Raw genomic sequence first — 14565 nt, 5'->3', positions numbered from 1 at the left:
GAAAGAGAAGCATGCAGTGGTGAGGTGTGTGAAAGGCTGAATTACTGGAACAAGCTGTAACGCAATTACTATGGGTCTATTGAGTTTATGAGAACTAAAGAAAAGCTGCGTGCAAGCTTGAAGGTTACTTCTGGAGCTCCTCAAGAACAGTGCTAGAGAGCGAAAGCATAAGGAAAACAGAAGAAGGGGAGGAAGATAAGTGTCAATCTGTTCAAACTTGTTTGGGAATTTGAGAAGGGCGGGAGGAGGGGACAAGAGAGAGAGAAACAGAGAGATATAGAAACAGAGAGAGAGCAAGAGAGAGAGAGGGGAACACTGCGAGAATCTTTTTACTTTGATGAAAACTATTTTTGCTTATCTGAACACATTAAGTAGAGCAGAGGCAGGCTGGATAATTAAATCAGTGTTTTTAGAGCATTTATCTCGCTCAACTTTGGATCTCTCAATGGGCAAACACTGATATGTTAAATGACTGTGAGTTGTGCAATTCCTGCTAGCTTAACTTTGTCAAGAAAGCAAAGGAAAAGTTGGAGAGAGACAGAGAAGCGTCACCAAAGACACTTCTCAGGTGAGTCCTCTGCATTATTCCCAAAACTTTTCATTTTTTCCTTTTTGTTGTTACTTTAGCAAACCTTTTTAAACAAACGTCCACATCACAAGCAAATACTGCATTGTCATGCTTGGGAATATTAATCTGTTTATTATATTCACCACAGTGGTTTTCTGATGACTCTGTTAATGTTAATTTGTTGTACATCGTATGATTCAATGAGCATCATGAGTCAGCTATGTCAAAGACTTGCTCCTTCAACTGCTCTTAATAGTGCTTTGGCTGTTCCTAGGCTTGAATTACTTGAAATGCCTCTGAATAAGATACAAGAATAGTATAGGGAAGTGGTTGGTTGATCTGCATTCTTTGTAATTTGCTGAACTGACAAACAGGCTGTTTATCAACTGTATATATAATTCATAATATAAATTCTTATTAGTGTAATTGATCTGTAGAAATGTTAAGAGAAGTATATCAATAAAAAATACAAATGGCAAAATGTTTTATACATATTAACAGTATATTAGACTGATCTGAAGTGATTCGTTTGACCAGAACAGTATTTCTGTTGCATTGCTGTAAGTTATCTGGTGGAGTATAGTTTAAGAAACACCAAGGTCATAGCTTCAGTTGTCTGGGAATTAATAAAATAAAATTCATACTTTGAGTCCAAGTAACTTCAGATAAGCATCTGCCAATAATTAATTCATGTTAGGCATTCAACTTGACACTTAAAAAAAAAAAAAAGTTTAAGTAACTGTTTAAGCTGCCAAGGCATCTAACTGACACGTTTCAACAAGATCCAAAGTTTGAAGATTTCCAAGAATATGTTTGAATGTTTTCCTCTTTGGAATATGAATTATATGTGGTTGATTGATTTATTGACTTCACTGATTGATTTTTGACTTCCCTTATAGGTTCTCTATGTTGCAATGGAAACCAGTCAAATTACTTGTACCGTCCAAAACACTGTGCAGATACAATCCTCTTAAGGTGCACTAGACAGGTTATCGACCGAGTGCAAACTGTGATCTGAGTCTTTTAGCTAATTGGCAAAGGTGACCTGGGTGAAGAAGAGACTTGGAAACACCAAAAAATGGAAAAAACAAGAGAAAAAGAAATGGTGCCAGACACGTGCGATGGGATTAAGGACAGGGAGAGATTTCCTGCAACCAGAAGAAGAGATGAAAAGATTGACTGGAGAGAAAGAGAGAGGCGGAGAAATGGAGATCGATGTGCAAATGGAAGCTCAACAATGTCAGAGCAGGCTGAGTATGGAGATCGAAACAATGAGAGGAGAAAAGGGGACACTTTTCCAAGGATGACAAAACCAAACAGATTGAGAGACAGAAACATACCACTTACAGACTATGAAAGAGAGCGTCAAATGGGAAGACCGAAGGACATACTGTATGAAAATGAAAGAGAAAAGGAAAGGAGGAGATACAGAGACATGGACATGCAGTGTGAAAGAGAAATTGCAAGATACAGGGAGGAGTTGAGGAGAATTGAAATGAGAAAGCCTGTAATGGTGGAGCCAGATAGACAGAGGGAACGAGACAGGGAGTTTGACCCTAGAATGAGAGATAGAAGGAGAGAAAGTTATCCAGGGGTCAGTGACCTTTCAGGCATGAGGGACAAAGAGACAGACAGAGAAACACATCGGCAAAGAGACAGAGAGGACAGATATTATCCTCGGCTCATGGAAGGACAGACAGAAAGCTTTTCAGATAGGGAAAGGAGGACTGATAGACAGAGAGAGGGAGAGAGATCTAGGAAAAGAGATATAAAAATTGAAGGAGAAAGTGAAAGAGTCAGGGGTAAGGAAAGGAAGAGGGAAGAAGACTCTACACAAAGACAAAAACTCTACAAGAGTGAAGGAGCCAATGATGCAGAGCGAAGGGCAGACAGAGTTAGAGAGAGAGACAGACGTAGAGAGAGAGAAGCCGAAAGATGGCGAGACAAGGCAGTAATAGGAAGTGATTACAAAGAGACAGGTTATCATGGTCCAAAAGGAGAAAATTCTGAACGGCTCAAAGAGACAGATAAACCAAGAGATAGAACAAGAGACTCAAGAGACGCTAACTTATACACAGCTGAAAGAGGAAGGTATAGAGATGGAGAAAGGACAAGAGATGGGGATAGGTACTCTGAAAGAGAGATTGAAGAGAGGGAGAGGCGGAGGAAAGAGTACAAAGAGAAAGGGAGACGTAAAATGGAGATTATTGGAGAGCTGATTTCAGAAAGTGATTTTGAAAATGAAAAAAATAGGATGATGAGAGAGAACCTTGAGGACAGAGACAGAGAAAACACATCTGAGACTGATAAAGAGAGACTGAAAGAAAGAACAGAGGAAGTGCAGGAAGACAGGAGTACACAGAGGAATGAAGAGAAGAGTGAAAGCTTTGCTACTGAGGAAGCAGTTACAAAGAAACCGAAGAACAGGATAAGGAAAATGTGGCTGGAACCTCGGAGTGAGAGAAAAGAACCTTGTTTAAAAGAATACACAGAGAGAGAGAAAGCAAAAGAAAGATACATCCAAAGATACAAAGAAATCATGACAACAGGAAATGAAAAAGAGCCTGAGAGAAGGAAACCAACCAAGAAAAAATGTCTTGAGGACAAGTATAGAGAACTTGAAATGGCTGGAGAGTTCATGAGGGATGTGGACGCAGAAAGCGAGGAGAAGAGGATGGAAGGAGACATGGCTTATGATAAAGAAGCCGTGGAATCAGAGTGGCAGATGGAAAGAGAGAAAGTGGCCGATAACTTGGAAGAAAAGGAAAGAGATGAACAGAGAAGCAATAATAGACATGACTATTTAGAGAATGAGGAAGGAAGTGAGGTAGAATCGCAAGCTGAGAAGAACAGAGTGTTGTCAGCAGATGATGGATTTGTAACTGTCTCCAGTGGAGGGGATGATGCAGAGGAAGAGGATTTTGAAGACTGCAAAGAATTCTGGGAAGGTGGAGTTCCCAAAGCTGTCTCTGAACAATCAGGAACTACAGAGGACACAGAAAATGGGGCAAATGAAGCTCCGAAAGGACCACTAAGTGTCTTTTGTGTGATTGATCAGACCCATCCCACGTCACAAACCAATGAAAATTCATATGTACATCCTACTGTTGAAGAGGCAGCCAATCAGCATTCATGTCATAACATGGGAACCCAAGGTGAAATGAGCATAAATGAAACATTTGAAAAGGTTGAACACTGTGAACAGGACATTGAAAGAGCAATGGACAACCTCAGTCTTTGTCCCAATGAGGACAAAGGGGAGGGAGCAAGAAGTACTGACCAGACAACAAAGGGTGTAACATCACTGAAAGTCCAAATTATTCCTCCCAGTGAGCAATCAGAACAAGACACCCAACTCTTCCTACAAGACCCTTCTGAAACTTCAGGGCCATCCAAGGATAATGGTCATGGGGGAACAGAGACTCATATTGAAGATAAAATACAAAGAGGAGCAAAAGAAACCACTGGAGACTCAATGGAACATTCTGGTTCTGATGACACATGGAGCACTCACTTTAGATGGGCCAAGAACACGATGAAAGAGATCCTGGGTCTAAAGTCGGTGGACACAGAAAATGCAAGAGGTAGTGTGACACACATAGACACGCAAACCAACACACAAACAGACAGTGAGAGAGAAATGGAAAAATCAAGGAAAGCGAAAGAAATAATAGAGGGAGGAGAAGAACAACAGGGAGGGATGGAGAGAGAGTTGAATGAGAACCGTGATTGGCTCGATCCTAGTTCTAACCACCACATGGTTTCCTCAGAAGGAGAGGCAGAGGGGAAGGTAGAAGAAGTATCTAAGAAGAATGAGAGTAAAGAGGAAGTTGTTGTAAGCTCTAGTAGTTTTCGAAATTTGGGAAATGAGGCTCACGCGAGGAGGCGAGGGTTCCGGAAGTCAGCGGAGAAAACCAAAAAAGTGGAAGAGGATGAGGAAGAGGGAGTTGGAAGGGACCGCAGGACGAGAATATTCAACAAATCAGGTGAGAGGAAGACGAGCATAAGAAGGCTGAATTGGACATTCAGTCACCCACCTGCTCCCACTCTGTGAGAAGAGATTGTGAAAGGTCGAAATGTGTCTGTTGAACCTATTCTTTCAAATGTATTATACCAGTGGTATATTTCACATTTATGCATTTAGCAGACGCTTTTATCCAAAGCAACTTACAGTGCATTCAGACTATACATTTATTTATTTTTTTATATGTGTGTGTGTTCCCTGACCTTTTGCGCTGCTAACGCAATGCTCTACCACTGAGCCACTGGAACACTTTTGTCACGTATAATGACACATAGAGAGGGTAAATGTGCTTACGCAAGAATGTAACACAGAACTCCATTAATTATTTTCCCTTAAATAAGTGTCAATATGGACATTAAAATGTTTTGTTTCCTGTCATGTAACTGACTGTTCCTAACATTTGAACAGTAATAAGCAGTTAAAACTATTCACTGACAGGCACGTGGCAGATATGTTTTTCTGTTTAATCTGATACAATTGGGTCCTAAATGTTGTTTTATGTTCAAATGGATTGCTGGTGACTGTGGACACTTTAAAGAATGAGAGTATAACACATCCCAGTGATTTTTCAGTTTTCATTCATATTGCCTTGTGTCAGACATAATTAGTCAATGATGGATCTAATGTCAAAAGAAATAATAATAATAATAATAATAATATTCTGAGAACATTCCTAAAATTGTTTAAGAGACCTATTCTTAGGACATTAAACGAATCTGAAACCACACAAACAGTACACTTTAGGTTCTCATAACGCAGGAGTAACTAATAATGTATTACCCCAGCATTTTTTTTCTTTTTTTGGGTAGTCTCATTTTAACAGCCTGGAAGCTCAAGAGGGCTCCTGAGGATTCTTGTGGGGTTGGAGTCATGACCGCTGAGGACTTCTTAAACAGCAGCATTTCTTGGAAGAGACAGAATTTTGAGCTGCCAGATTTCCTATGTTTCACCGTTCTCATTCACGCATAACAAGTCTTCCTCCAGTACACTTTACTGTTTTTGTTCCACCTCATATTTCTCATTGCATTAGGGTTATTTTTATTTATTGCCACATTTTCTTGAGAGCTGTTCAGTTGCTCAAACCCAGAGGCCTTCCGGTCTATCATTTTTAGTTATTCTGTAGAAAGCTTGAGGCGGTTCCCATGTGTACAGCTTGTGTACAGCTATGTAGAACCATCCCCATCTGTATTGCTTGAAATACATTTTTACTGGATTCTGATCTTATCTTGGTTAATCAAAGCTTAAGGTGCTTAAAAACAACATTGTAATGTGTCCCGATTTCTCTGTTTTGGTTTGTATAGATGACGAAGAGGACAAATTAAGTCTTACCTGTGGTGAAATGGATCTAAGGTAGGAGAACGTGTATACTGCATGTATAAACACTCCTATATTTTGTCCCCTGTTAATTGTACTTTTGATAAATGTTTCAAATCATGTACACTCATATGAGATGACAACTCCAGGTGTGTCTGTCAAGCTTAATAAAAGCTTTTTTTATTTTACATATAGCAGGTGGGTGGATATTTTTGGAGGAATTAATTAACTGCTGCTGACTATGAATAGTAAATGTATTCGATGGTGTCCATAACTGAAAACTACTGTTGGTTTAATCCTGCAGGTACACTGGTGCAAAGAGACAGACATACAAGACAGCTCAATTTATACTCTATGATTCCCATTTCTAATGTCCTTATATCTGGATTCATGCATTTTTAGGACATCTAATATTGTTCAGTTGAAAATTGGGTTACTTTCGAGGTTCTAACTCTGATAATATCTTCAACAAAAAAATGGAAATGACACCATGACAACAGAAACCTTTTCTTTTTCGGTTTGATGTTTATAACTTTATATCCGGTCTATCCCCACTGACAGTATTTTATTTAGTAGAAAATCTTACAAATGACCATTATATAACATGTCCTTTGCTGTTTTTCTCTCTCTCCTTCTTACTTTTAGGAAACTTAGGAGGACAAGAAAGAGGAATTCGAAATTCTTTAGTAAGTCCCTGGATTGTCATTATCTGTCTTGATCTTTATGGCTATAACCAAAGACTATAGGGACTTTGCTCTAACAGATTAGATAAATATTTAACAGAAAAATATTTCTATTTAAAGTCTTCAAGATCCATTAAAACATTTCTAAGACACATACAATTCCCAGTGATACAAATATCAATTTAATGAAAGTGTAAATAATATGATTGTATCTGGCTGTAAAACAAAGGAATAACATGGTTACAGTTCAGATGTAATGTGCAGGGAACGTTTTGCCATTCCTGACTATGCTACTTGGCTAGTCCTCCAGGCAAAGAGCAGGTTTATGCTTGCATTTCACTTGGAACTGCAGATAAACCGCTTAGTGTTAAAAACACTTTCTTGGATGTTCATGCTTGTTTTTTTATTTTGTTTTTTTTGCCCTGTTCAAACCCTGACCTGCTTTCTATGACATTCCGACTTGATCTCTGTTTGACCTGGTGGATCATTGACAGGTTTAGCCTTTTTTAGGTTTTTTTCTGCTCCATTTACTGTATCTTACAAATTAATTTATATACAGTACAGACCAAAAGTTTGGACACACCTTCTCATTCAAAGAGTTTTCTTTATTTTCATGACTATGAAAATTGTAGATTCACACTGAAGGCATCAAAACTATGAATTAACACATGTGGAATTAAATACATAACAAAAAAGTGTGAAACAACTGAAAATATGTCATATCGTAGGTTCTTCAAAGTAGCCACCTTTTGCTTTGATTACTGCTTTGCACACTCTTGGCGTTCTCTTGATGAGCTTCAAGAGGTAGTCACCTGAAATGGTCTTCCAACAGTCTTGAAGGAGTTCCCCGAGAGATGCTTAGCACTTGTTGGCCCTTTTGCCTTCTGTCTGCGGTCCAGATCACTCCTAAACCATCTCGATTGGGTTCAGGTCCGGTGACTGTGGAAGCCAGGTCATCTGGCGCAGCACCCCATCAATCTCCTTCTTGGTCAAATAGCCCTTTATGCCTTCAGTGTGACTCTACAATTTTCATAGTCATGAAAATAAAGAAAACTCTTTGAATGAGAAGGTGTGTCCAAACTTTTGGTCTGTACTGTATATGTATAAGGTATGGTTATATGTATGCATTATACATAGTAATTTTTTAAAGGGAAAAGAAAAAAACTTCTCATGAGTATTTCTTGGTTTTTAAGCAAATTCTGCTGCCAATTAGGCAGATAACAGCATAGACAAGTTGCATGCCATGCACTTATGAACAAACCATAAAGTTAAAATAAAATATGGCCTAGGCTTCATTAAATACGGGATCATGTGCAGTGAGAGTAAACATGGTTGGTTTACTGCCAACCACAATGTGTTTTATACAAATTGTTGGTTGCTTATTTTGTCCCTCCTGCTAATATTAATTAATGGCAGTGCTTGACTTCAAGGATGTGTTTTTTAATAGTATAAAAAAAAGTATTAGTATTAGTAATAGTTTTTTTTTTTAATATTTTTAATAGTTCCAGTATAAAATCTGGGTCCAGTTGAGGAGCACAGCTCTAGAATCATCTCAGTGATTTCTCTTTCTCTTGCAGACTCTCAGTTGTATCAGGAGTACAGTGAGGTGATGCAGAACAGAGAGATTCAGTTGTCTCATTCTGATTCTCTGTCAATAAGCACATCTTCCTCTCCGAATCATTCCCCTAAGTTATCACACAGAACTCTCCCATCTATCCCTCAAATCATATTGCCTCAAAATCTGTCCCAAACCAGCCAAAGTTTAAATGTGCCTCAGCAATCCATAAACAGACCCCCGTCCCCTCGCCTGTCCATCTCTGCTTTCTCACCCACACTGTGGCAGGATCTCCCCGGAGTGAGGACCAGCCCAGAGTTGGAGGAACTTACTAGTGATGAGAGACGCCTGCAGGAGGTAGAATCATTTGATTGTTATCCCCTACTAAACATTAAAAGTGGCTCAAGTCATAAACTTAAAAATGTATGATACATTTCTTTGTACTTGATAATAACATACCAAACCAAGAGTGATTTCTCTGAAAGAAAAACAGATCAAGCTCACTTTGCAACAAAACTTTTCACTATGATAAAACAATGAACTTGAGGGGAACTAACATGTTGTGCATTTACTAAAAAGGATCTTGGTGGTTGGAAGCAATTGTAAAAATGTGAGAAGTGATGTTAGAAAAGTATGTTGAATCTGCTTAGATATTTTGTTATTAAATTAAATTAAATTTTTAAGTTTAAGTTTGGCTTAAGTTTCCACTGTTTTAACTGTACGTATTTTTGCATTATGGCTTTATTTACTGTACACATTCAGGTAATTGTGTAAGAAGGTTTTGCTAAAAGTTTCAAAGTCACATTGCAAGATATAATACCACAATTGGGAAATACATTTGTGTAAATGTAAACAATTAAAATAAAACAAATTCATAAATGCAAGATTTAAATCACATTTTGGGATAAAAAAAAAAACAATGTAACAGAGTGAGATGCAAAACCACATCAGTCCTCACAGCAAGATTTAGCTTATTTCGAGATATAAAGGAACACTTCAACTGTAACTGATTGTACTTGTGTAAAATAAAGTCATACATTTTATATACAATGTTACAATTAACTTTAAATCTTGAGACAGAAACAGGCTTTCATGGTACATTGCAGTACCCATATGCAACAAAACAGGTGTTTCAAAAGATATTTGTTTTTATTAGTAAGGATAGCAGCATGAAGAGCCTCTGTCTCTTTCAGGTGAGGTTTGAGGTGGTGACCTCTGAAGCGTCATACCGTCACAGTTTGGACATCATAGTAGAGAACTTTGTCATGTCCAAACAGCTCAAAGGTATCCTGTCTTCGCAAGACAAAAACTGGCTGTTTTCCAGGCTAAATGATGTTAGAGACATCAGTCACAGGTTAGAATCCTATCATTAAATTAACAGAATTACTGAAGATAAACACTTTTTAGTTTTTGAAAGATGTTTAGATTTCTACATATACTATGTGTGCTGCTGACATCTTAAGACATAACTCCCCAAACGTGTATGAATTCATCTTGGAGTCAGTTCTCAAATGTCTGCTCTGAAATCTGAATTACTAATATCACCAATATATGCTTCTTTTCATTTAGCTTTCTGTCCCAGCTGGAAGAAGCAGTGGAGAAGGACTTTATGCGCTTTACTGTCTGTGACATCATCATCCAACACTGTCCAGAATTCAGAAATGTTTATGTGCCATACCTTTCCAACCAATCTTACCAGGACAAGACATATCAAAGATTGATGTGAGTATTTGTTTGCGCTGGTCTTGAAAAAAGCTTCTCCTGTTTTATTTTTGTCCATATGATTATTATTATTTTTTATTCCACCATCTCTCATAGGGACGAGAGTCATGAATTCCGTAGAGTTGTGGAAAAGTTGGAACGTAACCCGGTTTGTCAGCGACTGCCTCTGCGGTCTTTCCTCATTCTACCATTTCAAAGAATCACACGCCTCAAATTGCTTGTGCAGGTACTTCTTTGGCTCCACATTTTTTATGACAAATTCCCCGACTTTGCATGAAATGCCATGACTCATGCTTGCTAGGAGCACATGTTTTCTCACCTGCCTTCTTTGTATATGTTATATTATCTTGATATTATATGCCATCCATCTTGTCACAACGAATATGGCATGCTTCATTTCTAAATTCTGTCTTTTCTCTTGTTTTTGTTGGGTAGAATATTGTAAAGAGAACTGCTTCAAAAACCAAGGATGAAGCACAGGCCATTAAGGCCATGAAACTACTCGAAAAGGTGAGATTCTTGATGCACTTGCAACAATGTAGTTAAGTCACCCACATCTCTGCACTGGAATTTCTTATCAGTTTTCTTTCTCACCGTGTTTCCTTGCTTCTTAACAGATGATCCAGGAGAGTAATGAAAGTATCTCTCAAATGAAGAACATCGAGTCACTTGTGACCCTCAATGCCAAAGTTGACTTTGAGTGCAAGGTGAGCATGACATGTTTGGGAACTTAACTTGCCATCTGAATAAAAGTCAAAATGTACAATGACTTATTTTGTCTCTCTTAGACTCTTCCATTGATCAGTCAGTCCCGCAGACTGGTACGAGAGGGACCTGTGACTGAACTGATAGACTTTTCTCTGAAAGACAGGGAAGAAGAGAGAAATGCTTATATGCACCTTTTCAATGACTATCTCCTGGTTTCTTTGCGGAAAGAGTATGTTTTGCCTTCTTTCTCATTCTTAGTCTTTGAGAAGTGAAATCAGGCTTTTCATGTTTAATGCAAATTATATATTTCGTTTTATGGTGCAATTAATGCTTAACTTCCTGTTTGCAGAGGGGGTAGGTTTACAGTTATCGATCATGCACCGGTGTCGGAGCTGCGGGTTGAGAACTGCAGGTTCAAACTGCATTCCTTACAAAAGAACCTGTTCCGTCTGCACATGCCACAGAAAGCCCTGCTCTTGCGGACAGATACCCAGTAAGTATGTCAGTTATGAGAGACTGTTGCTAGCTTGTAAACATGCAATGGCTGCCACATGTGCATGCCTGTGAAGTCCTCATCCCTGTAGGGCAGGAACGTCCAGTCTTGCTCCTGTAGGGCCAACTTCCAATAGAATCTTGAGTTTTGAAATCTGGTTGTGCAGAATATTGCGTTAAATTAATCTGTTCCCATCTTTCATTTTCTATCATCTCTCAGAGCCAATAAATTGCGCTGGATATCAGCACTTTCACGTCCTTATCCTGAGATTGACTTCAGTGCCGTTCAGGGTATGTGCATTTCCTGCTTTAAAAGAAACTAAGTAAATACTCTAATGCAAGTTAATTAACATGTTCTAACCTTTTTTTTTTTTTTTTTTGCAGACATTCCACAAATGCAGTGCATCAAAGCATTTGTCGCTCAGCAACCCGATGAGCTAAGTTTAGAGAAAGCTGAAGTTCTGTTAGTGCACCAGCAGAGTAGTGATGGTGAGTTAAATCTTATCACATGAACACAAGAAAAAGATCTTTAACCACATGGTTAAGAACAGTGCTAAGAACTGCAACTGCTTCCAGGAAAGCCATGGTTGGTTCACATGTTAGGAATCACATTTGCCCAGGGGCACCCAATCCTTTTCCTGGAAATCTACCTACAAGCAGAATTCACTCCGTTTCAACACACTTGTCTGTAATTATCAAGAGCACCTGCATACCTTGACTTGTTCAGTTTTGTTAGCCTAAAAAAACACCTGACCAATATAAACAAGTAGTCACCTTATAAAGTAGAACCTCTGTTGGCCTTTATTGATAGTATATTTATTGTCTAGTTTAAGAACTTGCATGACTGCACCCAGCCCAAATTCACTAGAGATCTAAGGGATTTGTGGTAGACGAGAAATATAACCAACCCGTTAACGCCCATCTTATGAGACTCGTCTCTATTGTTAATGCAACATACAATGGAAGAGTTCTTGTAGAACTTGTGCGGGTAGATCAAAATGGTGGTGTACTGGTATTCTGCAATGTAGGAAAGGACAGATAGTCCTAGAAATCCAACCTGATTCAAAAACCTCTTACAGTTGATGTGTGTTTTGTATTGCATGTCCTGTAGAACATGACATCATCCATACATGTGTATATGGTAAGCAAATTCCATTGGGTCAAGTCGGACCATCAGGGACTTTTCTTTTTTTATTTTTTGGTTTAGGTAGGCATACTTAAACCATCTACTAAAGATCTCAATTTTGCAGTCTAGAGAATGGTTTCATAACACTTAAGATAACTCCATTAGTCCCCACATCATTGGCAAAGGTTGATTGCTTCTTACCTCACCTGATCAGCAAAAACAGACTATTAATGAGTGAGTAATGATGAGAAGAGTTGAGACCTTGCACGCGAGTTCTTTTTTTATTTGAAGAGATAGTGAAGGGGAAAGACAAAGTGGCATACAGAAAATGTCTCAGTCCACCACACTGGAGTTATTGAATTGTATCTGGGTTTGAGAGTCAGATTACGAATTCTGTTCACTAGCCTTGTCTGCTTCCCACCAGTTGAATTGAATAGTCTTTTCCACAGCAGATTATTGCAAAACTTGTTTCTTTAAAAAAGAACATCACAAACCGTAATCTCTAGCTTCCGCTAACTGTTGTTGTTGTTGTTGTGTGCATGTTCACAAGAGCATGGCGTTCCAGTGGATTACATAGGCGTAGTGCAAAGCTCCGGTGATAATATTCTTGAATCAGGAGTGTTTGATTAAGGAGATAAACAAAATGTTCAGTGGATTCTCCAGGTCTAGATTTGGAAACCCCAGATGTAGGTCAGTGCTTTTCAAACTTGTCCTGGGGATCCCCAACTGCTGCACCATTTGTATGTCTTCCTCTCTGATGAGTTGAATTAGGTAGGTTAAATAGAGGTGACACAGAAAATATGCAGTGGTTGGGTTCCCCAGAAAAGGTTTGAGAAGCACTGATTTAGGTCACTGTAAAACAGGGATGTCCAATCTTGATTCTAGAGGTCCACTCTACTGCAAATATTAGCTTCAACTCACCTGCCTGGAAGCTTCTTGTGATCCTAAAGACCTAGATTAGATAGTTCTAGAGTGTTTAATTGGTGCTGGAGCTAATCTCCGCTGGAAGGTGGCCCTCCAGGAGCAGGATCGGACTCTGCCGTTGTAGAATGTATGGTGAAAGTCAGAAGCAGTTGGATTTGGCTCTAAATCAAGAGGATTTGTCACTTGCCCTAGAGGGTTCTTCTGTCATCAGATGTGAAATTCATATGACTTTTTCAGGGTTAACAACAATATTTGGGATGGCAACTGGATAGACTCCCTATTCCTTATTTGGACCAGTATTATTAACACAATGCACTCAAGGAGATTTTTTAAGACTGATTCTTTCATGACTAAGGCATTCCTAGCTACCACAGTTTATGTAAACAGGCATATTTTCCCACACAGTGTACAATGATTGCATTACTAATGATGTGTGCTCATAGTGCTGATAAATGAACTCCACTGGATCCTAGTAGATATTCTTGGTTGTTCTGTCACAAGTAACATTCCAGAACTGCTAAAGGATGCTTTGACAAATTCAGGGCAAAATTCCATTTATGATTCTCTCCTTTTTATTCAGGCTGGGTTGAAGGAACTCGTCTGTCAGACAGACAACGTGGTTGGGCCCCCGAATCTCATCTGGAGACAATAGTCAGCGACAAAGCAAGAAAGCGCAACCTTCTGGACACCGTGAAAATTGCTACAGCTGCAATGTGAAGCAATATGCATAGCCTTCAATGTTCTCAGGTGGACTTTTTCTAATTACAATTTTTTTGTATTACTTTTGTAAGACTTCTAGAATTACGTCTCAACTTCATGGGAAGTTTCTATTTATTTTGTGAATACAATCAAGAGTAATGTGGGTGTGATGGTCTCACCCATGTCAGGGTTCTACTCCACATCCTGCAGAAAGGAATGGCATGATGCTGAATTGCAGCAGTTTAACTTTTACGATATCTTATGGACACTGACAGAGATTGCAATTGGAACAAATGTATTCATATGCAGTACGTGTTCCTCCGAATGAGTATCTGTGCTGCTTCCATAGTTTTTATATAAGACATTCATGGGCAGAGATTTGGACTACAGTCTGTTGTCCACAATATGAGCGAGCCATTTCACTGCGTGTAATACTGAATACTGCACCAAAACTACTTGTTCTCTGTTATTTATAAACATCAGATCCCCTTCAGCATGGAATATTAATGCTGTCGGACCGCAGCCTGATGGGAATACAGTTTGAAGAGTTGTTGGTGTGCTCTAGGACACAAGATGCAAAAGGACAAATTATTAATAGCTGTGAAAAACAGTGGACTTTAGCAAAGTGCAAATTTTATTTGGGAGCAAGAATTATGGTGTACAGTACCCAAGGCTGTCTACAATGTACATAATAAAGGTTTTATGTTGTGTTCATGGTGTAGTTCCATCTCTGCTTCCTGTTCAAACTGA

At 38.8% G+C, this 14565-nt stretch overlaps 1 protein-coding gene across 2 annotated transcripts; it reads left to right on the top strand.

The window, feature by feature from the left end:
* On the top strand, positions 1-14529 carry arhgef5 (Rho guanine nucleotide exchange factor (GEF) 5). 2 transcript variants are annotated; one of them, XM_052578202.1, is made up of 15 exons: positions 1-568; positions 1468-4554; positions 5894-5942; positions 6552-6592; positions 8167-8501; positions 9338-9498; positions 9714-9866; positions 9963-10092; positions 10302-10376; positions 10484-10573; positions 10655-10803; positions 10924-11067; positions 11287-11357; positions 11451-11555; positions 13697-14529. In XM_052578202.1, the coding sequence occupies exons 2-15, from the start codon at positions 1647-1649 to the stop codon at positions 13831-13833; spliced, it is 4548 nt and encodes a 1515-aa protein (XP_052434162.1). In that variant the 5' UTR covers positions 1-568; positions 1468-1646; the 3' UTR covers positions 13834-14529. The 2 variants fall into 2 exon arrangements, with proteins under 2 accessions (XP_052434162.1, XP_052434163.1); XM_052578203.1 differs by having other exon boundaries at positions 2-568; positions 1468-4152.
* The last annotated feature ends 36 nt before the right edge of the window (positions 14530-14565 follow it).

This window comes from Carassius gibelio, chromosome B16, assembly GCF_023724105.1.
Source record: "Carassius gibelio isolate Cgi1373 ecotype wild population from Czech Republic chromosome B16, carGib1.2-hapl.c, whole genome shotgun sequence".
In the NCBI taxonomy this organism is placed as follows: Eukaryota; Metazoa; Chordata; class Actinopteri; order Cypriniformes; family Cyprinidae; genus Carassius; species Carassius gibelio.
Note: the sequence above shows the minus strand (reverse complement) of the source record. Positions and strands in the feature narration are given on the sequence as shown.